The sequence below is a fragment of the Saccoglossus kowalevskii genome, chromosome 6 (assembly GCF_978046115.1).
Source record: "Saccoglossus kowalevskii chromosome 6, keSacKowa6.1, whole genome shotgun sequence".
In the NCBI taxonomy this organism is placed as follows: Eukaryota; Metazoa; Hemichordata; class Enteropneusta; family Harrimaniidae; genus Saccoglossus; species Saccoglossus kowalevskii.
The window spans coordinates 11,941,620-11,968,139 of NC_140646.1; the positions used below are offsets into that span (position 1 = coordinate 11,941,620).

The 26,520-nt window shown below is 34.7% G+C and overlaps 1 protein-coding gene across 1 annotated transcript in view; it reads right to left on the reverse strand.

Moving 5' to 3' along the window:
* The window catches only part of LOC100375065 (kinesin-like protein KIFC3), a 39,662-nt gene that overhangs the window by 9,741 nt on the left and 3,401 nt on the right, over nucleotides 1-26,520 (reverse strand). The window contains exons 2-12 of the mRNA XM_006814044.3: nucleotides 19,268-19,406; nucleotides 18,454-18,571; nucleotides 8,730-8,795; nucleotides 8,036-8,124; nucleotides 7,336-7,528; nucleotides 6,909-7,153; nucleotides 6,300-6,446; nucleotides 5,323-5,523; nucleotides 3,566-3,751; nucleotides 686-964; nucleotides 296-407 (exon numbers count right to left, since the gene is read on the reverse strand). Of these exons, the coding sequence (XP_006814107.1) occupies nucleotides 296-407; nucleotides 686-964; nucleotides 3,566-3,751; nucleotides 5,323-5,523; nucleotides 6,300-6,446; nucleotides 6,909-7,153; nucleotides 7,336-7,528; nucleotides 8,036-8,124; nucleotides 8,730-8,795; nucleotides 18,454-18,571; nucleotides 19,268-19,288 (1,657 nt within the window). The 5' untranslated portion in view covers nucleotides 19,289-19,406. The remainder of the gene's footprint in view (nucleotides 1-295; nucleotides 408-685; nucleotides 965-3,565; nucleotides 3,752-5,322; nucleotides 5,524-6,299; nucleotides 6,447-6,908; nucleotides 7,154-7,335; nucleotides 7,529-8,035; nucleotides 8,125-8,729; nucleotides 8,796-18,453; nucleotides 18,572-19,267; nucleotides 19,407-26,520) is intronic.

The following is a 26,520-nucleotide window of genomic DNA, read 5'->3' on the forward strand; positions in this document are numbered from 1 at the left end:
ACACATGAACACAATAGTCGTAGTTTTAGACATGTCTAGAAGTATGTGATAAACATCACATTCCATAAACTATAAATACTTTTTGTAGATGCTAATGGACATCACATGAATATATTTATTAACATTAATAAGCAACCATTGTGGAGGCTAAGCGTGACAATATCTATAGAGATTAGGTGTAGAATGTCTGATGCTGTTTTTCCCATTCATATCAACCATCCATTAAAGCTTTTGGCAGGTGATGTGTTGAATCCACTGATGTTTATTGATCAGTTAGGTGTACTGTACAACTTACCTTTCAGTTCGACAAGTTCATTGTGGTATTTTTTCCTCAGTGACATTTCTTTACGATACTTCCTAACCAGTTCCTTGTTGTGTTCACTGACTTCTGATATGGCGTGCTGAATCTATACAACAGACATGATGGGAAGTGAACATATAGCCCACAAATAATGTAGTGTGATGACAACATTGAGATTTGAATTACTGGTTTACATAAATTCACTCATTGGATTTCAGTCAAAAATAAAGTGACCACAATACAATGGAACAGTATACGTGTATAATACATTTGCATGTATGTGTAGTATGCGTATGTTAATTGAGGGAAATCATATTTTACCGCATTCTCAATACATGTATGATAAAAATATTGCAATGCATGATGGAAGATGTATTAATATACCTCATTCTTGGTGTGCTGAACAGTGGCTCTAATAATGTTAGGAAACTGACTGCATATTGTACGTAGACTCTTGTACTCTTCCGCAATTTCTAACAAACCTGGCCTGATTTGGGAAAATCTCATTTTCATCATCATCAGTTTTCGACTCATGACACTGCTGCTCTGTTGGGATTCAAGCTGGACTCTGCGAATCACTTCCTCGTTGACAGATTCCATTTTCACAAGTTCTTGCTCAAACTCTTCCCTCACTGTATCTATTTGATGCTCGGTCTGAGCCAACTGAAAAGTAGCACACGAATAAGTCACACTTGTGGCAACGATTCTTCAGGGATAAAGGAGTACACCATGTGTGTATCTTAACCCTTTGAGCGTCAAAGAAAACTTCAGACACCATCCACAAAATGGTTCTTCATAAAAATGCTGTTTTCCACATGAAATGTAGCAAAAACTTTGTTGATTAAAAACTAAAAGCAATATCACATTTTGTCTGTTTGGTCCAAAATTAGGATTCAGTAAAAATTACAGAAACTATTTACAAATTTACCCAAATTTAAGCAGAAAAAAAACAAGGCACTCAAAGCATTAATAGAAGCTACCCACTAATACATATACAATAGTATGTTTGTAGTTGATGGGTCTTGAAAAGCATTTATAGTGCTTTCTTAGGGTTTTGGGAAATATTTGATGGTCTGAATTTGCATGCATGCCAGGATTCTATCTTGTTTACTGCACAGTAATTCAGAAGTGAACAATATTTAAACGCCATAGCAAAGAAAACTGAGAAGCAAAAACAATCGCCAGTCTTCAGAAGTGCTGAAAAGCATTGACAATTTATTTTCCACAAATTGTATTCCTTATAATAATCCCAAGACGCAATTAAAGATTTATGAATGCTATTGCAGTGAAACTTTAATTAAAGCAAGATAGCCAGTATTAAAACAACACAAAGGCATCATGCATCTGCACATATACAGTATTCAAACTTCAAGTGATGCATTAACATAAATATTATACAAGATTGGTAATTCAATACCAAGGAATGAATAAGATAACAAGTCATTGTCAATGACACGTCCCCGTTCCGTTCATATTTGAGTGACATATACATTCAAAGCAGATCATGACCGAAATGCACCTGCATATGTACAACACATTGTACTAAATCTGAACAAAATCCATGCATGCATGACTGAGATCCGGTTCTGGAATTGTGAAAATACGTGATTTTAATGCATTTTCGGCCTTAAAATGGCCATTATTCAGCTATTGCTAAGCGGATCATGAAACAAATGCACATATCTATTTGTGACATGATGCACCGTGTGTGTGTGAAGTTTGAACTTGATCAATCCAGACATGTCTTGGATACGGATCCAGAACTGAATTCTTTAAGAAAATGGCCGCCAGTCGGCCATTTCGAACTTGATCTGAAAAAAAAATGACGTGCATCAAGGTCCTATTATGTTTAATGTATGTACCGAATTTGAACAAAATCCGTCCATGCATAACTGAGATCTGGGTCCGGAATGGTGAAAATGTGCGATTTCAATGCATTTTCGGCCTTAAAGCGGCCGCCATTTGGCTATCGTTAATGGGATCATGAAACAAATGCACATACATATTTGTGACATGATGTACCTTGTGTGTGTGAAGTTTGAACTTGATCAATCCAGACATGTCTCGGATACGGATCCAGAACTGAATTCTTTAAAACAAAATGGCCGCCAGTCGGCCATTTCGAACTTGATCTGAAAAAAAATGACGTGCATCAAGGTCCTATTATGTTTAATGTATGTACCAAATTTGAATGAAATCCGTCCATGCATAACTGAGATCTGGGTCCGGAATGGTGAAAATGTGCGATTTCAATGCATTTTCGGCCTTAAAGCGGCCGCCATTTGGCTATCGTTAATGGGATCATGAAACAAATGCACATACATATTTGTGACATGATGTACCTTGTGTGTGTGAAGTTTGAACTTGATCAATCCAGACATGTCTCTGATACGGATCCAGAACTGAATTCTTTAAAACAAAATGGCCGCCAGTCGGCCATTTCGAACTTGATCCGAAAAAAAAAATGACGTGCATCAAGGTCCTATTATGTTTAATGTATGTACCAAATTTGAACGAAATCCGTCCATGCATAACTGAGATCCGGGTCCGGAATGGTGAAAATGTGCCATTTTGATGCATTTTCGGCCTTAAAATGGCCGCTATTCGGCTATCGTTAATCGGATCATGAAAAAAATGCATGTGCATATGTCCCATATAATGTGTGATGTATGAGTGAAGTTTGAACATAATCGGTCCATGCATGTTCGAGATACAGGTGATCACGGACACACGGACGGACGCACACAGGGCAAAACATAAGTCCCCGTTTTCGGACTCCGTCCGAACGGGGACTAAAAAAGACAAAAAGAGGATATCTGAGAGTACTTTTAAGCTGCTGTTAAATACTTTATTTTCGCTTGGAATTAATTTTCGCTATTTTCGCTGAAATAGTGATTCAGTGAAAATAAAATCCAGCGAATATACTATTTTTCATATATTTTACATTCAACTTGCCAAAAATCAATGAAAAATAAATTCCATACAAACCACCCCAAAAGTCTTTTCAACGAAAATTAATTCCAGCTAAAATAAAGTATTTAACAGTAATTTTGTTACACCTCACTTCATTGTCACTACAGTTCCCAAATTACTAAAACCAAATCATAGTTTTCAGTGAAAAATAAATTTGTTTCTAAAATATCCATTGTACATTGTACTCAAAATTCACAAAGTTGAAAAAAAATTATTTTACTATCAGTGCAAGGGATTTTTCATTTTTTTGCCTAGGACACCACAGTTCAAACCCACGTGCATGAACCATACCTGATTTTCAAGCTCTTTCATTCTGTTTTCAGCAGCGTGTAACTGCTGTCTATAACCTTCACTTTCATTGTGCATCTTCTCAATTTCATGTCGCAGAGTGGAATTATCTGATTCAGCTTTGGATAAAGCTTGCTTTGTTTCTTCAGATTCCACTGATACAGTAACTGTTTTCATCACCTCAACAACCTGTAACACAATATGAATGATGAGCAACTCGGCTTTAAATTGAAAACATTTGTTCCTTATATTCAATATTGATTGGAGTTCAGCTAACAGTCATCTTAAACTTAATTTTTTTTAAAATAAAGAAAATCGACACGCCAGAAGCTGGAGTTACCCAAAGAACAAAAAGCCCTGGCAGTAAATGAAGTATTCAGAGCACATTGATGTGAAGATTTTTTGAAAAAACTACACAACAACATCGCCACTGTGTTTGTTCCGTCCTGTTGTACCAATCGACTGCAACCCCTTGATCTTGCTGTCAACAAACCTTTCAAGGACTCGCTGAAATCTAACTTTCAATCATGATACACCGACTATATTTTGAAGGAACTGCAGACAGGAGCTGATATTTCTGATGTCAAAGTCAATGAAAATCACTTCATGCTAAATGGTTAGTGGAAGCCGTGCAGTCTATTCAAAATTGCAGAGAATTGTGGACACAGGGCTTCCAAACTGCTGGCATTACAGATCGACTAAAGCCACTTCGCGAACATGTGGATGACTAGTAAGTTGACAGTCACATGAATATCATTGTTGTTCTAAAAGAGGTCAAGTTTCAGAAAAGTATTTTTCAAGTTTTTAACTACTATTAAATGAACACTACCAGTACTTTGTTTTTCACTGCTTGAATGACGAGAATGCAAGATGTGTGTTGTGTACATCGGCGGTGATACAGCACCCCCAGCAGTGAAATTAAAATAAATATTAACCTCTAAACAAAATTGTCACGCATTTTAATTTTACCTTAGAGAGCTACCTCCACAAAATAAGCAAACATTTTACTCCGCGAATAATTTCTCATTCTACAGTAACCATCACATAGTCACCACATGGTCACCATTATCATTGTATAGTCACCATTATCATTGTATCACCATTATCATTGTATGGTCACCATTATCATTGTATGGTCACCATTATCATTGTATGGTCACCATTATCATTGTATGGTCACCATTATCATTGTATGGTCACCATTATCATTGTAAAGTCACCATTATCATTGTATAGTCACCATTATCATTGTATGGTCACCATTATCATTGTATGGTCACCATTATCATTGTATGGTCACCATTATCATTGTATGGTCACCAGTCATCACATGGTCAACATGTATTAAACACGGTCACCACATACTCGCCACACGGTCACCACATACTCGCCACACGGTCACCACATACTCGCCACACGGTCACCACATACTCGCCACACGGTCACCACATACTCGCCACACGGTCACCACATACTCATCACATGGTCACCACATACTCATCACATGGTCATCACATAATCATCACATGGTAACCACATACTCATCACATGGTCACCACATACTCATCACATGGTCACCACATACTCATCACATGGTCACCACATACTCATCACATGGTCACCACATACTCATCACATGGTCACCACATACTCATCACATGGTCACCACATAATCATCACATGGTAACCACATAATCATCACATGGTAACCACATAATCATCACATGGTCATCACATGTTTTACTATTATAATTCATTACCTTTGGATTTGCTTTTAACTCTGACAACTCAGTAATTGATTGTCTTAGCTTGTCTTCCAACAAGTGAATTTCAGAGTTATATTTCTTTTCAAGTGATTTGAGTTCCAACTCTTTCTCATTGCGTTGGTCTGTAAGACTTGACACATCTTTTTCAAGTGCATTCAATTGCATTCTCAGCTTTGAGTTCTCATCTTCAAGTTTCTGTTGAAATAATTATCAAAAGTTTTTTTTTAGTTTCATTTTATTATTTATAATAAAAATCATGACATACTGTAAACTTCAAGTGATGCATTAATTTATATTAATATTAATATAATATTAATATATATTATATATAATATTATAATATTAATATTATATTACACTAGATTGGCAATTTAACACCAAGGAATGAAGATGAAAAAAAAAGACAAAAAGAGGATATCTGAAAGAGTACTTTTAAGCTAATTTTGTTACACCTCACTTCATTGTCACTACTGTTCCCACATTACTAAAACCAAATCATAGTTTTCACAGTAAAAAATGACTTATTATTTTCGATTATATGTACAATTTGGTTCAACTGTTTCTAGTTTAAGCAGCTGTGATTTGTGATTTCCCTTATCTGGTATTAATTACAAGGCAGTAAAATTCAATCTTTATAATGTCACTATATAATGTAACATCATCGATGTCACCAAAATCTAAAATCATGCATAACTTAAATTAACCAAAAAAAAAACCAAAAATAAAAACATTTTACAACCATTGCATCATATTTTGGAAAGACAAATTATAGCTTCAAAGGGTAATTGGATTACTTTGGTTATGATTATCTAACTCTGGCAAAATGATACAGATTCTTTGAGTTCATTGGTAAACATTTACAGTTAATCGGCTACTCAACAAAATACGTCTTTATTGGAGTCAAGTTTACCAAACACTTTATGCTAGTATACTAGAAACCACTATAAATTAGTAGATAATCATTCATGTACCTGGATCTCAAGTGAATCTTTTGTTTCCCCGACACCATTACTCATACTGCCATTATGTACTTGCGACTTTGTCTCTTGCAGTTCCATCTGTAGCCTAGCATTAGCAATTTCTAACTTATTCAATTGCTTCTCATGGTCTGTTACACCCTGTATATAAATACAAATGTTATAAATTTCAGAGAACTTTGGTTTGTGAACACAATCCATCTTTGTTATGTGCAACATTCTTGTAAATATGGTATTGTGTCATTTGCGTGATTCATTGCTAGTATCAGAATACCATGATTCCAAAACAAACTAAAAGTTTGATAAACAGTTTTGGCATTTTCTCCAAAAATTAACAAAACAAACAAATGTTGGTGATGTCATGGAGCTTGTTGATGATGTCATGGAGCATGTTGGTGATGTCATGGAGCTTGTTGGTGATGTCATAGAGCATGTTGGTGATGTCATAGAGCATATGTCATAGCACATGTTTTTGATGTGCAAATTATTAAAAATTATATTCAGTTATTAAAAATTGTTTTTCTTTTAATTTCTTTTTTTCTGACTAATTGAAAGTAAGTGAGACGTTTTGTAGACAGCTACCAATTTTATGTTTCATTTTACCTGGAAACTCTTCATCTTCATCAATTCAACTTTGACCTCATTATAGTCACGATTCAAATCTTGTAATTGAGATCTCAAATCTTCCTCTGTCTTCTGCCATTCTTGTCTACCATTCTCTATTTGATTTTCAGCTAAAAACACTTTCTCAGTCAACTGCGCTTTCTCTACATGTAATCTTTCTATGGCCTCCACTAGTCTTTGCACACCAGATGAGGTTTTTTTACTTCGTGGACTTGCAGTAACACCTACATAGTGAAGTTTGGTATAATGTTGAAACAAGTTAGCAACACTTCACAATACATGTATAGTGTTTGTCGCATTTCCAAAATCTTGTTAAAAATAGAACTGATGGACAACGTGGTAGATCTTTTCAACCTCACTTACTTTTCACTAGAAACATACACATAATTCTTTTAAGCGTATTTACCTTTCAGTTCAGCTTCTAATTCAAATATCTTGGCCTCCTGTTCCTCTATAACATCCTGTAAGTTTTTACTGAGCTCTCGTTTTTCATCAAGATGCGACTCATGGGTTTTTCTCATAATCAGGATCTGCTGTTTTTTACTCGCTTCTTCCTTGGCTAGACTGGATTTATACAACTTGTTCTTATCTGTTAAAACCTGCAAAGAACAAATCAAGCCAATAAAGAACATTGAGAACTTGAAATATATAATCCTCAAAGGTAGCTAAAGATCTAATAAGGGAACGTAACAGGTGTAACTGGTGTGACAAGACAAAGACCTATCTAGAACTACTAACACTAGTGAGTTTGTGAATGAAATGTAGTTTTTTTTATAGTGCGCACGGTGAGTTTTTACCCATTGAGTAAGATCACATGCCCTGGGATTCAACACTGAATAGGGTTTAACTGCTCTCTCTGTGTCACACAGACTCAGTAGGAGTTGGGGGGGGGGGGGTTTGTCCAGGTTGATGCCAAGATTGCACATTAAATTGCAAAATGGTCACACAGCCCTTGTCAGTCCCAAACAAGGAATGTGGTTTCTGTAGCAAAATGCACTGTATATACTATCATGACATTCAATGTTGGGACTAGATGCCCTCAACAAAAATATATTTAAAAAAAAATACTCAAGTCTTGAAACGCAGTACAATAACAAAATGGTTACCTTTATTCTGAACATCAAATCTGCTCTCTGTTTGTCTCTTTCATCAAGCTCTATTTGCATAGCTTGAAATTCAAGCAATGAACACTGACCTGCAATAACAAAACACAATAAATACACAGACAAAAATAGATGACAGAAAAGAAGAATTTAAGGTTGTCAACTTTGATATGATGCAGAAAAAATATAGCAACTACAGCTGTCACCTAGAACATTTACAGTTTGTATGGAGTTGGACTTTTTGTCTTTACGTTTGTTGTATGCTGCCCTCAATGGTAGATGTCAGTAAATGTTTGATGAATATGCCACAAGCATCGGCACCCTTCAGTTTTAACTGACTTGCTCGTATTTGCTCTATAAAGTGTGCATTTCCAAAAAATTACACATGTTGAATACTTGAATTAGTAAAATATGATTTATTTGGATCATAACATAGATACACCTTAAGTAATTTACCATGATGTAAGTGCATGTACTACTACTGAAGCAAGTACGTTATCAGGCTTATTAACAGAATATAATTTGAGTTCCAAGTTTGACATATGACAGAGAAGTCTGTTCAAAGGCTGTAATAAGCAGTAGAATTAATCAACATACCCTAAACCAACAATCCATAAGTTGCATATTAATTTAGGAATTTCAGATGCATATCATCAACAATGACAAAACTAATTAATGGTGATTGATTCCAACTTACTTGGGCCTGATAACTGGTCCGCTTCAGGATCTTCATCTCCACTGGAAATACTGGCATCAGATATACCTGTAAAAGCAACGAGTTATATATAAAGTTTTCTTATTTGTATATACTGCCCTCTAGTGGCAATAGTAGAATTTTTTTTCTTCTTCTAAAGTCTATGTTATTAGTATCATAACAAAAATCAATTAAAATTTAACTGTTAAAAAAAGCAAATAAATAAAAAGTAACAGAACGCCAGCATTCATTATGAAACATTGCTGGCTGGCAATGCTCGTAACATAATATGCAATATGGTGAACAATCAGCTGATAAATTCAGATAGTGCTAAATTAGAATTGAGTCAACTGTACATGACATAATAAAAGACCAAGTGACACACTAATATTTTATTCATTTCCAAACCATGTTTAAGTTATCCAATCTACATGCAACAAATTGAAACCACCAAAGAGATGCGGATGTAATTCCGGATGTCAAATGGGTAGAACATGTGATACAGTGACAAGATACCACACAGCATGGCACCATAAAGTTCATGATCTTAGATATATTAGAAACATGAAACACAGCTGGGATATTTTAGAATTCGGAGTTATTTTATCAGTTCAACTGAATTATTGTAATTAAATCAATTGAGGTATTAATAAAAACACACTGCCCTCTAATTTCACAGAGGGGTTCATAAAGAGAAAACAACACACTGATCAAAACAGCTTCTGATCTCTTTGTTTATCTTTGTGATAGTTGTTTCAAAATACATAATTATTTATTTAATTGCTGCAGAAATTTGACATTAAGATCACAGCACGATCAAATGCTCTTAGTAATAAATATTACAATTAATTTTGCTGTTTGTTTACGTTGGTCACTCCCAATGCTACAAAAACAAATATTTTACGAACATGTTTTCACTTCAGCTTAGTTAGTATTGGTAATTGTCAAATCATTAGTTTTTACCAGAATTATTTTGCAGGGCTTTAGACTGATTGAACTTGTGAAGGAAATATTTTAAAGTGCATCAAGGCATTCTCATAGGAATCACCTCCATGGCCTCTTTGAATTTCGTGACCTGATTTAAAGGTGTCCCACTTTTATTGTAGTTTGGTCAAAATCAACATTTCAACAAACTATTAGTGAATAAGCTTAAATGGGTACAACTTGCTGAACATTAAACCCCTTGTAAGAGGCAACCTGCACAGTTATTCCATGGTGAAGATCACTGTACATGGACCCAAGGGAGTGACAAGCTTTTAACATGCCATCTGGCAACACTTTGAATTTTAACCCACAATGGACAGTCAAGCATGAAATTGAGTGTACAAGATCAACATGCAAAGACAATATGATAACACTCAAGTGTTCCCAAGGATCAAAAAGAAAAGGACAATTCTTAAAAAGACCAATTTTTTTTTTTTTTTTAATTCCAGATACCTAGTTGCCAAATGATGTATAATATAGGAGACCAGGCAGTACTGGTACATGTATGTATAGAAACAAGCATCTTCTCCTTGATACCAAGCCATCCCAAGTACCTGTATCATCTGCATATCTCAATATAGTATACTATAAAATCAAATTGTCATGTTATTGGAGGAATTTTGTTCAAATGTCACCATTTTCCATGGCAACTCACTGCCTACATATGCAATAATTAGCGCAATTTATTCCGATAAAAATATTACATTGTTATAACAGTGAATTATGTTTGGCTAGTGAGAGTGTGTTATTACCCAGTATTTACAATACAGTACTATGGAGATAGCAACAGATGTTATTAAGTGGTCACTTAAACACAGAAATAAAAACTATTATTGTCAGAATTGATAATACTCATTACAGCACTACTGTTTCCCCACACTACAAATCAGTGTGGCGTGGTCCTTTTCAAATTGAGGTGGTTGCTATGGTAACACATTACTACAACACCTCAGGTCAGTGCGGTCTGCCCGTACCCAACAGCTGTTACAGTATTTCATGCAATTGTTATACAGCATATTGTCTTTATTTTGACATGTTTTTACAATTTCATTATATAGCTAGCCACATGCATTTTGAATTTCCAAACATGTGAACCATATTTCATCTATTAAAAGACCATGTTATGTAAATTATAAGGGTACAAGGGTAAGATCTATGGAGTAAAGACTAATAGGGGGTCCTATTTGACAATCAGTGATGCTCCATCAGTGATGGGTCATAGGTTGGACAGCACACGCATGTACTTTTGAAAATAGCATGGGAGCTAAAAATGGCTCTCCTGAACACAGTGATGAGAGTACGTGGAGGACCTGTTCTAATACAATCTCTTCAAAAATGTTAATGAACTGATAGAGATAATTAGCAGATCTTTGATTTGGGTGAGATAGACAAGTGTGATCGCTAGCCTTATAAAGCTATGTTTAAAATCAGTGGCTGATAGTGGTGTAGAGAGGGACGAATGCACTTCTGATAGAGGAAATAGATCAAGTGTGAAACACCTTTCCAATAACAATTGGCCTCCTGAGACAAAACCAAAATGATGTAGATACATTTGTAAGAATGGGGTTCAAATAAACAACTCTTAGATTATGTAATCGTTTGTCATTTAGAATATAGTAAATTCCACAGAACAGTTATTTAATTGGCAGATGACTATTATCTATTAATGCCACAGAAGTACTTTGTCACTAGAGGGTGCACTACTAGCTTGTAAGAACATTGCATCTAGAAATGTACTTGGAATTTAAAGGAAATATGGTAGAATGGAAATGTGTAATGCTAAAAATAATTTCAAGGTTTTTGATGTACAAAATACGTGCAACTTTTTCAAACTAAATTTTTCTATTCATATGTAACATGACACATTTGTATCACTTTTCGTAAGCTATACTATCTACTGCTTGGTTTGATGTCGACCCATTTCACAAGTTACATTGTGTGATATCTTAAAATAGCTACGGCTCCAATTAGACCGTAACCCAAGTTTACGCTATTGACATGGTTCAACCAACCATTTAAGTATTAAATACAAGTAAATAGAAGTAGAGTTAAAATAAATAGCTAATGTTAATATCATACGTTTTATTGGAGGTCACAGTTTGGTCAATAGCCTTAAAAATATTTGTATATTAAATATTTTGCCTCATCAATATAATAAGATATTCATTAATATCTAGCCAATAAACACATATAAGCTAATTTCAAGAATTCAGTCTCCAGAAGCCAAACTTGTTGAAACAGATTATATTGATACTCTATGTTGATCTTCAATGTAGCAATTAATAAAAATTAATTATTGATTGTTATTTGTATCTTAGCCTTAACCTATCACTAACAAGAGTTGGCAGAGCCATCTCGATGCTGGGAAAATAAGAGTAGTTAAAGGTGTGTTTTGGAGCAATGGATTGGCGAACAGGCAGAAAAGCGATTTCAAAAAACTTTGACTTTGTTTTAATAAAAAATTGAAGTATTATTATTTATTTATTTTGCAAACTCAATTTTTAACTGAAGGAATTAAACTAAATTAAATAATCATGTTAGAAATGACTACTGTTCAACTCCGGATGTTTAATTGTACTTAGCGTATGTTACTATGACAATCAACCAATTCGAGAAAAACAGTCGACAATGACTAAATGCATGGCCATAGCCAAATCGCTGTTTGATTGAAATAAAAAAATCAAAGAAAACAGAGAACTCTAAGACAGGAAGAGAAACACGAGCGATGTATACGAACAACAGGCATTACGGCAGCCAAGTTTGTTTCTCCTCGATCAATGCGTGGGTATGTGGAAGTTCATGGCCAAGCGTACTGCGGTCAAGAACAAGGTAAGAAATAACGTGACGAGACCATCTTGATTTGCCGTCGATTTCCGGGTTCGGGTGCGGGTGCGTTTCATACAAGAAGATTGATACGAACTACACCGCCGAGTGTAGTAGACATAATCCCGATGGCAATAGGAAGTTCGAAGGAAGCTAATACAGTTGATTTATAACAGACAAAGTAAATGGATATCACTTTTCAGTCCTTGTTGAGACACAAACGTAATTTAATACACACTACTACAGTTTGACTAAAGTTTACAAACACCACGGTCAGTCACACAAAGTCCCCCAAATTCAACAGGGATTTTTAAATGCAACGGGGAACACGAGACGAACAATTGTGTTTACTTAGATGACGACTCCACGCTATACGCAGCGTAAAAATGGCAATTTAAACTTTGCTTGCAGAATTTCCCGGGCAGATTTATATAATAATACAGTTCGATAACACGGCCAGTCACATAAAATCCATCAAAAGGGAACTGCAAGTCGTATATCAGAAATTCGTAACACATAATTCAACAAAATTACTCATCATTTGTAAATTCAATTCCTCGGAAAAGTATAAAAAACATTTTTATAAACAATTTTTATTATATACCGTACTCGACCGCGTTAGCGCCCAGGGGCCTCAACTCAGAAAATCACGATTTTTTAGGGGTGGGCGCTTACCCGAGCATCCCCCCTCGAAAAAGAGTGCAAATGAAAAATTCGATTCATCAAGTGACAGATTACGTCTTTGAGGGAAATCAAATTACGAAATTAGTTGAGTCGTCATTGATTTTCACAATGAAGAAACAGAAAACAAAAAATATGCACATTTTATTACAATATTAATTACGTACCACCAGAATTTACAAAATTAATAACATTTGAGTCTGTTGGAACACAGTCGAAGTCAAAATTGTCATATTATCTCCACTGACGAAGGTGTTGGATCGTACGCAAACTCTCGATGAAAATCACTTTCCGCCAAGATGCATTTGCAGATTTCACCTGCAGCGGTGAATTATCGATGTCGAAGTACGATCTGTTGGAATTGATTTCAGCGTCTAAACGACATAGTTTTTCCAAAAAACTAGTAACTAGCCATTTTTGAGAGGTAAACTGTATATGGCATGAAATATTTACCGCATTGTACTTGTATTAACAGGTCATTGTCGACGCGTAGTTTACGCACGGTTGCCGTGTTCTACGCATTCACAACATGTTCACAGCGGTAGATATCCATGCTGTATCATATAAAAACGATTACCAAGATTCGTTACGCAAGACCAAGTTTCAAATTAGTTGCATTTTGAAGGGGTGGGCGTTTTGCCGAATGTGACCCCAAATATAAAAATTGTGCAAAAGTGGGGGGTTGGGGCGCTTGCCCGGGCATGGGCGCTAACGCGGTCGAGTACGGTAAATACACTTTGAAAAGAAACAAGATTCTTAAACTTAAATCTATTTGAATACATTCTCACTACAAATTACACAATACTTATTTTCTAGTGGAGTTTCTTCACAGCACAAACTATTGGAATCATGCACACGTGTGCGTACTTCGGTGACACATTTTATAGCTACGCCCAAAATAGTCCATCATTTATTGCGCAACTGCGAGCACACGACATCCACACATTTTCATAAAATCTCCATGCACTTTTTGACCTTTCATAAGTAAAATACACTACAATTTACTCCAGAAAAACAATTTTCTTGGTACATTCCTACATTCTTGCATACTAATGAGGGATTCAGACACATTCCAAGCTGAACAATTTTCTTGGACTAATAACAAAGCTGGTCAATCCTTTCCCAGCAATAATTATTTATAATGTCAATTATTCTTTTTTTTCCTCTATTATCATTTACACCCTGCAGGCACATGCATTGAATAAATTGACACAGTATATTTCTTAATAGCCCTAAGAAAAAAAATCAACTTTTCTTGAAACTTTCGTTAGTATTTCTGACAATAAACAATGACCAAGAATCTGAATATATTGATTCATATGAAGTAAATGTCAGTAGTAGATAAAGAGTCATGGTAATAAATTTGCATACTAGTATTCAGCGATTTATGCACTGTTTTCATACATTTGTGACACTATTACATATTCTTTGTTAAGCAAGGTACACGTGTTAAATATCAGAATCAATAGGTACATATTTTCAAGTTGTATTGGTAGATACATTTTGTTGAAAATGAATATTACCAAAACAAAATTTAAAAGTCAGTGTTTACCCAGCTACCCTAATCAAAATAAGTCACGTTCATCTATTCACTGTAAAAAAAATCCATCAGATACATGTTTGTATCTCTACTAATTCACAGTAAACACAACTAACCTGTTCGGAGTATGCCTGGATACAGTAGCAATACAAGTAAACAAAGGAGTCATAATATAAATTATGATGAAGGTAAACTAATGGATGTACATGTATAGGAAACAATGTAATAGTCTGTATGCATCACAGACGGAATCGGAATGGGAAATGCTTTGCATCAAATTTTGATTTTGTGATTTTGCCATTTTCAAATCATAGATCAGTAAATCCAGCATACAATGCAGTGTCTTGATGACACCCTAAGATGCTGAAAACTAACAGGTAATCACAAAAAATCTAGAGAAATGCTTAGTAATTTTCAGCTGTGAAAAAGCCGACAGCTTTGGATATCTTGCAATAATATGTCAATGGCTTATAGTAAAATTGAGGAACAATACGGCCTATAGTCCCATGCCTTGAAATAAACACATTCTTGTAAGCTAAACTAAAAATACACCATTGTAAAATAGCTCTAGCAAGACATATCGAGTGAACGCTTCAAAATATAATTGTTTAACGCTGCAGCTTTGTATCTTAGCAACAAATTACAGAACTTGTAGGAATTTTCACTCTCAGTCTGGAAACTATATATTTGCTTTTTAAGTTACGAAAATAAAAGTAACCGATTACATATACCAAAGTCAGTGCCTTTCTAACCTAACCTGTACAAATCTTATTGAAAGACAAGCATATATGATATAAACATTTCAAACAATTGTTTATGACCATGGGAATTGTTCGTTGCTAGCCAACAGTCACTATACTCGGAAATATGGGGCTTTTGTGTTTTCTTAGACAGAATCTAATGTAAGTGCAACATTAGTGGAGCGCCTATTCAAACTGCATCGGTACAAACAGTAGAAGTAAAGCAACTTAATATCCACAAGAGCATAAATAGTACAATCAGTGTATGGTTGAGTGGTTTTGAAGATATCATTAGGTCAGTAATTTTATAAAGCCTGTCCATCTCTGGGAATTATTTCCTATGAAAACCAGCAAGCAAGAATAATGACGTTGCTACTCAACTATTTTGCTGGTTAATACTTCGAAAATGGAAGAATCAGAAATTTGATACAAGGTTTTATATTTGCCTGTGATGAAAATATTGAATAGAGCCAAATAGAAAAGATTAAGAGCACAGCAGCATTGAGGTTAAAACAAGGAAGACTGAAAATGCAAATTGTCATCAGTTGCTAGAATATAGACCACCTTTGTTTCACATTGTGATGTTTAGAATAAGAGGGCAAAATATTTTTGTAGGTACTTGTCTTAACATCTCTCTCAGTATACATATGTTTGTATTGTAGTTAACTTGTTGTTAAGAATACAGACGGTTTTTTTTGGGGGAGTTTTGTTCGGATTTTATTTATTTTAATTAAACATCAGGCAACACACAGTAGTAACTGCCATGCTTTATAAATATGAATTTGCTAGAGAATGAAAATTCAACAAAAATGGGTTAACATTAACATCTCTCTCAGTATACATATGTTTGTATTGTAGTTAACTTGTTGTTAAGAATACAGACGTTTTTTTTTTTGTTTTTTTAGGGGGAGTTTTGTTCGGATTTTATTTATTTTAATTAAACATCAGGCAACACACAGTAGTAACTGCCATGCTTTATAAATATGAATTTGCTAGAGAATGAAAATTCAACAAAAATGGGTTGGAAAATAGTATATATAGTATCGCTAATATGAGTTTGGCAAATTGGTAGGCAGGGCTGTGATACACCCTGGCACACTGTATCCTATTCATGATAAATCAAACAATAGCTAACAAAAGAAAGTCTTCCACTTATTGGTAGAGAAAACTATACATCCATTACCCGAATCCAGAATTAAATGTCCACCACTCAGTTTCGGTCAACAAATTACTTTTATTTCAGTTATTCACTTTTTGTAGTAATTTCAAAATTAAATTAAGAATAGTTTTTCTTTACATTTGAGGCGATCACAATGAACTAAAATAAATAACCAAGAACACACAGGAATGTAGTTTTCAACAATTTCATCTAAAAGTAGTATTCCATTTAGACAAATACAAACATGAACTAATTAATAACATGTTTATATTCTGGTTAGTATACTGTGTTATACAGAGATATCTACAAATGGCATGAACAATGACCCACACTACGACCTACATGTATTTGGTACAGCAGTCATTCATGGGTCAATAACTGGAGCTAATAACTGAACGCCACCGCCCTGTAATTCAACAAAGCAATTCCCAGTGAATACAACAAATTCAATTCCCAACTAAAATCACTTTCACATGACAAGCCCACCATACTATCAAATCAAATGATATTTTAATTCAAAATGGCCACCCCAACACAGCGCCTTGTCAAAAAAAAAAAAAATAGAACGCTTAAATATAGTTTACATGAAGACAAGCCCCTCCCACTAATACCTGTTGTATTTTATATACACTATATTATGAATTATAATAACTGCTCTAAGTTCCTGATTTAAATTAGGGAATATTTACAATACAATACAAATAAACTGACATGAAAAAAAAAATCCCAAATGTAAAAGATATGTAGATATGATACATGCACGTACATCATCCAAATGAAATTTATTCAACAGATGAATCAAGAGAGGCCCAGGAAAAGGTTTTTCCTCCCCTGATCTAAACAGCAATTAGGAGTACTTGCACCATGTAGTCGACAGATTTAGAAATCGTAAAATCAAAATTGACATTTCTCAAAATATTGACAGGGCTTGTGTTAATTATATACATGTACCTGGACATGTTTGATTATTTTACACACAGTTCAGATATGCTGGCAGTAAATGTACGCAGCGCAGTGCATAAACAGATAGAAATGTTAAACTTACCAAAGGAGCAAACAGTAATAATAATAATAATATAACCTGTCTGGTGAATATATGTTGTGATTGTTTACATTGTTCAGGGCCGCTATAGCTGCTTTTACACTGCACACACACACAATGCCAGTCAATAATTTATTCGATCTATAATCCCAATGCATGCCACTGCATTTCTGATGGAATTCGTTGTCCTTATTATAGCTTAGCACACTACTGTATGACCTATTTATAAATATATCGATGACATTGTTTTTGCCAACGTGGCAAGCAATTTTAAAATCTCAAGACATTGCCTGCGGCTTTCCAGGCACGAGAAAATGAGTCATGCTATAAACATTATCATAATTTATGTAATTTTTTTGTGTCCATATTGTGGTAGATTTCAAAAGCCAGCAATATTTTATTTCATGGTACTCTATTATATGAACTTGTTTTTTCCCCTCAAAAGCACATTGTGTAGTTTTGCTATAAGAACGCCATTTTTAATTGCATTATGATACAATTATGATAATTACGATAGGTAAAAGAGGTTAAGGGTCTGTATAGTATAGGGGTCTTGGTGAGGTTTGTAGAATGAAATTATTGTTGGAATTATTAAACATATAAACTAGTTCAATATATATAAATCACTATCCTACATGTACACCATCACCAAAACCATGTTAAAATTATTTTCAAAGTTCATAAAGAGCTCTGAATATAAACCAGGCAATAATAGTGGGCCACTTTCAGGTGGGAGGTCATTTAAATTGCCTACTCACTGTCTAATCCCAGTTCTTCCATGAACATTTCACGTCTGGAAGGTGACGGTCTAGCTTTCTGTCCATCCAATCTGGGACTAAACGTCATTGGTGTCCTGAACACAGGCTCTTTGGAAACCTACAAAGGAAAACACAAACATGCAATTAGATTAAGCACAAAATGGACAAATACTGAAAAGTTAATCTACACGGCAACAGTAATTGCAGCACAGCGCACAAAAAATTAAATAATTTATCGATATTGTTATCAGATATCAGCATTCATCAGAGGTTTATTGTGTACCATATAGCATCATGACTAACAAATGATCTTTTGTTTATCCAAACGACCAAACAAACATTTTACTTAGATCATTGATTGCATGCAGATAAGAATTCTCTTTATGTGTTGTTTGAAGACATTTCAGAAGTTATCTTCACCATGGGGTTGTCATAAAAGGAATAAGCGATGGCATGTGATATAGAATATTTAAGGCTTGTTTATTAATATCACCACCAGTTCCCTCTTTACATTACAAATTCACAAAATAGTCCCGTTTATAGTCTCTACTTTCCTTCAGAAGAATGGGAGAAAAATAGCCAAATTGTTTCAAATAGCCAAATTCAAAACAGAAAATTGACTCAAACTTTGTCTGTTGGCTCAAAAATTGGGATTCATTTCCAAAAATATTGAAGAAAAATTTTGTCAATAAAGTCTGGTGGTGAAAAGGGCAGTAACATACATTTGTATGTACAAGTGATGTACATGTATGACAATTAATTTACAGTAAATAAAACAGGAAGAGAGAAGATAACAAATTTATAGTATACTGACCGGTACTCTGCGGGGCATCATATTGGCGATTTCCCGTTGTAATTGTTATAGGTACGTAGATATGATTCTCTGTATACCTGTGGTTGAGGTAATAGAGCCTCTAAATTTGCTGAGGAGACTTCATGATTACAATGCCCACCTTGGAGAAAGTGAAAATAAGAGATGGTTAGGTTTGAAACCGAAAAATATTGCTGCATCTGAGAGTTTACAGTCTAGGTAAGTTTTGTACACTGTGACTTGGCGCACTGTGGGAGAGCAGAAAATTGGTGAATTGACTTGTCTGTGTGTAGCTATAAGTGTTGTGTTTGTATACCATTAGGGAGGACATTCCATACTGCTTTGCTAACACATTATACTCACATGAATCATTGGCTGCATGGAAAGTTCACAACTATCTACTACATTAGTAATCATTGACATCACAGAAACTATTGTAATTAGATTAAATGGAACAGGGGTGCAGCGCCCTCATGCCATGGCCATGTGCCCCCTTACCCTGGGGAGCAGATCTTCTGGCAACCATAAAATTCTGATTGACCAGGGATCACATTTGGCCACAGTCTTCAACTGTGACCTGTCTGACAGTAATTTTGGCCCCAAGGAAGCCATAGAATGCTCCATTTTAACTTAGAATTATCAAAAACTCCACACCATGGTAAGGAGAACCCTATCTCCCCCACTTAGTGGTGCCACTGAATTGCAGTGCTCCCTCTTGCAGTTTTTTTCTAGAAAAAAACCCTGATGACTATCACTTGTTGAGTCCAAACTACTGTACTGTAATTTTTAAGAACAATTTATTTAAATTTGAGAAACAAAATGCCTCACTGGGGTTCTTGAGACAGGAAGTTACAGAGACATTTCATATAATTTCATCCTTGAAGCGGGGTCATATTATTAAATTGTAAACCTTTTTAATGGTGAAAATGTAACATGTAACAAGATTATCTATGAAAATTAAATTGTTTACAGTATTGTAGGCAAAAGTATAACAATAAAAATTTAACTATCGATAAAATATAACCTACAAGCAGCCTGTCGGCTGAGATAGCTCTGCTGTTAGCAATGCACATTTCAATTAAATAACAGAAGATATCATTAGAAAATGAACAATATGTATAGTATCAATGCAATGGGACTTGCTGTTTTCAACAAGAATTCAAAAATATCACTTTTCACCAAAAAAGACAAAAATAATCATCAAAATTAAATAATTAAAGATATCACCACAAAATTAACAAATCTGAAAGAGGTCCACATGTAGTACCTATATAAGTAATATAAAAGCAATCAGACTTGTGGTTTTTAACAAAAAGTCGAAAATATCACTTTTTACCAAAAATTACAAAAATATTCACCAAAATTAGAGAATTAAAGATATCATTACAAAATGAACAAATCTGAGAGAGGCCTACAAAAAACATGTACATGTAGTACCTATATATGTAATATCCAAGACATTGGACTTGCGCTTTTTAACAAAAAGTCGAAAATATCACTTTTTACCAAAAATGACAAAAATATTAACCAATATTGGAGAATTGAAGATATCATCATGAAATGAACAAATTTGAGAGAGGTCTACCCAAGGTACATATACACCAGGTATCAAAGCATTCAGGCTTGTAGTTTTCAAGAAGTCGAAAAAATGAAACATTGACACGGACGATGACTGGCAATCACTCATATGATAAGCTCTGCTTGACATAGTCGACAGCGGAGCTAATAAAGTTATCTTAAATATAAATGATAAAAATGTACAAATACTGTATAAACAGCTGTATAGCAATCTTTAATGGTACATCACAAGTCTTCCAGTGTGAGATGTCCCACACATAATGATCTACAGTAATACACATGTATCTCTGTATCTCCAAATCAAAATATTGATAGCATTGTCAAAATCTGTGCAACAAGTAAACAACAAAATGATCAAAGAAAATAGATTGTGGTGGTAATGTCATCTTTCCACCAACCCTCTACTAGTATGCATTCCATACCATTCATTAAAGCTAGCAAAGACAAACATACAACAACGACAAACATTTACTCTCCGAAAGAAAGACAAAAAACTTCAATTTTGTGAGAGCAAATTTCACAAAATTTGGATGCAGTGTATATATACCAGTCTTTCACAGTAAATCACAGGGACTCCAGTATGAAATATAACACATGTAATGATTATGGTTAATTTTGAGTTTGGCCTTGATCTACTAAAGCAGCAACAGCAAGAAGACATAGGTAACAGACCTCTATAGTGGTTTGGAATATTGACTCAATAATATATATGTGAAAATCTATACTAGTAGTAATGAAGCCCTGTACATATAAGAATGATACCTTATTAATATCGAATTGTGTGGAATAATGTTTTCTATGAATTCCACACCCATCATTAAAGCCACTCCAACAATCTGAATGGCAAACCATTTACTTTCAGAAAGTATGACAAAAAATGCTTCAATTTTGTGAGAGCAAATTTCACAAAATGTTGATATACATAGTGACAATTTACCTGGGTCCTATTGCGCCCTTGACTGAAATGCTTGAGAATGTGGCTAAACAAATTCAAATCCTACTTTGTTGTGTAATACCAATTAAAAGAGACCAGTGTTCATTTCACATGTAAAATGATAATTAGTCCTTGTGTGTACCCACAGCTGGAAGCCATCGCCATGGTAATTATTTGTCTGGCAAATGGAATGTTTCGTTGGAACCACATGATGCAACTTTGGAATGTGAAAGGAGCTTTGCAACCAAAAGTTAACATTATTCTTTGATTATTCACCAAGTATAGTGCTCTATGACAATGGGATTGAGAATTCAGTTGTTATCCCTGGAACACTAATGGATTAAAGAGAGTTTGCCAAGGCTGTGTAGAGAATTCACATCTAGGATTAATATTATTGTGACAGTAGTGTATACAAACCTGTTGTATATACAAACCTGTCGGGGGGGGGGGGCACCAGTCACATTCCAGTGTTAGGAAAATTCAATTGCAAAACTATTAAAGATGTGTTAAAATAAAATCAGGAATGTCAAACATGAATAGTGTATTCCTCAAGTGAATATCCAAAAAATCTTTGAAAAAACAAAAGTGGCTAACTTAACATTGAAACATCTGTGGACCACAACTAAAAAAACACAAGGATACTGTACACGTTTTTTTGCTTTGAAACACAAAATTCTACTTTTTTGTATTTTTCAATGCTGGACTACAAGGAGCAAACACTCAGTAGGGAAAAAAGTGAATTGGATGTTTTTATAGGGTGTAAAAATATATATTTTTTTAATTAAAAACAAAAGCACATGTCATTGTTTTGAAAGCTATGTTTAATTAATCAGCAAAAGACATAATAGACAGATAATTTGCATAATAGTCACCACCCATAGCAAATATAAACAAAAAATCTTGGAAAGAAAACTACATGTAGTTGACTCTGGTGGTGCGTTCAGCCACAGTTATTGGTTCAGCAGCGGAGCAAGAGAATGGCCTTCCATGGAGGGCAATGTATGGTAATGAATCTTCCAGAAAAGGAGTGTCTCCTCCACAACTTAATAATGAATATGTAAATCATGACGTCATTTTGGTGCGGCTTTGTCACGCCGTGAAACAGTGTTTCCTATTGGATTCGGGAGCATAATTTTGTACTTTATAACCAATTGCGACCACGTATATTGACACATCTGCGTGATTATGACAGACAGATACCATCAGGGTTCTCCCCAGGGCTTTTTAGCGCCGAGATCCGCGGCGCTATACCTGTGAATCTCGGCGCTTCACTTGGGACCTCGGCGCTATGTGTTCCCACCTCGGCGCTTGATTTCATATTTGACATGCCAATATCAGATGTGAAAAAGCTTTGATCGCCACGCCGGTCGGCCCCGACCGTCACTCAAAATTAGTGACCACCACGGAAATGCTTCCGACGAGGACTATTGTCTGATTGTTGGTATAATTAAGTACCGACCGACACGCATCCTGCCAGTCGTGGATTATAATTTATAAACAATAGACCTAGTCGCACGATACGTAGCGGCTAGTCAAATTTGTGGAATTAGCACCTCTTTGTTTGTAAGTAAATACTTTCTGCGATAGACACAGTCTTTAGATTTAAAGCTAAAATTATTTCAAAATCAATTCCACCTTGATATAACATGGTCAAATCGGAGTTCACGATCAGTTCACGCTACTCAAGAAAAAAACAATGTGTTTATTGCGTGATTTGGTAAAATACATTTGAACTGTTATCATTGCGAATCATGTAAAAACTATTCTTTCAAGACCTAATTTACCTTTTAAAAATTGCAAATCACCTCTTTCGAAAGCTGTCATGCAGTTTTCAATTGAAATCGATGCCAACACATCGTGCTACGACATCGCTTTACTTCCGCAATGTAATTTTTATGCTCACTACCATTCGGAAAACTTCGGGTTCTACCGGCATTACCATGCAGCATTTTGATTGGTTAATGGAATTCTTGACCCATCGGGTCAAAGGACACATGCTAATGTTTCACAAACATCATGGCGGGTCTGTTTTTTTTTTTACCAAAGCGATCAAGTGATCAAAAATAATCGCTCCCGATAAAAATAAGTCTGATTTTACTTACATTTCATATCAAAAAAAAAAGAAGTAAAATTTGTTGAGGAATTATTGCTATAACTGGTGTATAACATGGCCAAGTAAGTTATGTCACGTCGTAACTTTGATGATCGTTTTGAAGCTTTATTTGTTCGCTCATTACTGTAATTGTAAACGTTTTAGAAGTTGATGGTACGAATAATAAATTACAACAATACGTCAATTAATTACGTGATCGATTTTTTGAAGGAGAATGTTTTTGGAGTGAATAAAATTATGAGATTCGTGAACATAAATCTGGCTTAACGTTTTGAATGCGTTTCCTTCAACGTTTTACAAAACAATTAAATTGCAACAATAATGTATTTGTGTTTGTTTTTAGTCTGCAGCATTTGTATTTCGAGAATGTTTCAAACTCTTCTAAATTGTGAAACATAATGTGTTGATTCCATTAAAAAAAATATTTGCCCTGTGACTGAGCTCACTAATATTCATAATTGTAAATAAGTTCTGTTAATCAATGAAGGAAAGATATGTAAATGATATGCAAATTATTATGCAAATTAGCCCCGGCGCTATGCATTTTTTCTGGGGAGAACCCTGACCATGACTAGTCGTTATGAGTTTGTTTTGAATCATAGGACAATTGGAGTTAGCCGACGATACGTTGATGCTAAGTTGTTTTTGTCGTTTTCTCAAATAAACAAAACAACGAATCACGGCAACTGCAGGCCTTTGATCTTGAGTTCTAGTGAACGCATTTATACTAATTTTTCGCACAGACACTCTTCGATATGTTCCCTTTCAAGCGGCGCTGGGATTTTTCTATTTTTCTATCTGTTTCGAAATTACGTTCTAATTTCTGAATACCGAAAAGAAACAGATCACATTGTTTTTTTCAAGATAGCTAAATTATTATTTTCTTCTCCAACTATCATGTAGATATATATCTCAATCAACGCGGAATGGTGGCGAGCGTCATCTGAAAAACTGTTTTGTTGCCAATGTTTTAACTAAATTTGTTTATTCATTGGTTCAATTATTTTTTTTACCGAAAATGGCTTTCTGTGTGAGATCACGTGACTATACACACACGATCTTGTCGATATCCAGTGTGAAATAGGCTTTCCATATAGCTTTCTGTGGTTCAGTAAATATTTTATTTGAAAATATCAGTTTAAAAAATCAATACCAAAAACGTGTACAGCATCCTTAAAAGTCTTTGCAACCTTAATATTGCCAGAAATAGTATTCTTTTCTTTTCATGACATTGCCAAATTTATTCACCTTCTTGGGCAAGCATATTTGGAAAGTAGTTGATATTACATCAGACAGTGATATAGAGTACATAATCCATGAAATTCTGTCCATTCTGACAATTTTGACTTCTTTCAATTTCAATATAGTAGCATATACCGGTAGTCAAAATCAACTTTTAATCATGTAGTACCTATATATGTAATATCAAAGCAATCGGACTTGCCTTTTTTTTACAAGAAGTCGAAAATATCATTTTTTACCAAAAATATTCACTAAAATTAGAGAATTGGAGATTTTGACATGAAATTGACAAATCTGAGAAAGAACCATCCAAGGTACTTGCATATCAAATTTGAAAACATTCTGACTTGCGGTTTCGAAGAAGAAGTTGAAATTGTAAAGTTGACGCCAACGACGAAGGACAATCAGTAATATGAACAGCTCCGCTGTGTCGACTTTGTCGACAGCAGAGCTAATAAAAAGATACATAAAAGCAGGCAAAATCTGGACTGGAAAAATGATGGCACGCAAAAGGCTAAACAAGACATTATACAATATCAATTTTTAGATTTATGCCTAATGCACCATGATCAGACAACCTGCTCTCCCACCGACTGGAATTACAACAGCATGTAGAAGATATGTTCGTAAGGAATATAAAGAAAGAAAACCCTCCTCACCTTAACCACACCAAGTTGAATTATTAAATCAACCCCAGCGATATACCACTATATGTTTAATGAGTATAATTCAATATCCAGCCATTTAGCCATAGAGTATACAAGCAGACAAACTATTGAAGTTTCTTCCTGTTTTGTGTTACTATGGAAACGTTAACAATGGTCACTAAGGTAGTCAGTGGAAGTTTGTATTTGCTCCAATGATTTTACACCTTGGGGCTAGAAATGTGCCCTAAAGCACTGTCATACCAGATATTATAATATTCATTAGTGAATCAAGAGATAAGTATAAAATTCAGTGACATTTTTGTTGTTACCGTTGGAAACTGATGAAAGTGAGAGATAACACTGCTGCAGCTTATTAAAGTGTACATGTATTTAAAATGGCATGTTCAGATTTATTGAGGTTTCAACACTATTGTGACATACAGGTACATTGGATATCAATATGAGTGAATTATGGGAAATTCTTGTACATGTGTATCATCCAATATATCACATACTGACAGAGAACTTTTTTTAAGTGCATCTTCAATAAAAGTTCACAAGAGCTAAAAATTATATTATATGCTGGATTATTAAAGTATCATTTATTTTGACATGCACCACTAAAAGAATAATTATGGTGGTCCACTCGACAAATTAACGTATCATTTCAGAGTGCAATTTTATAATTAGCTTTATTTTTGTCGATATAAATTTTTTTGAATTGTTTTTGGAAATGTTAATG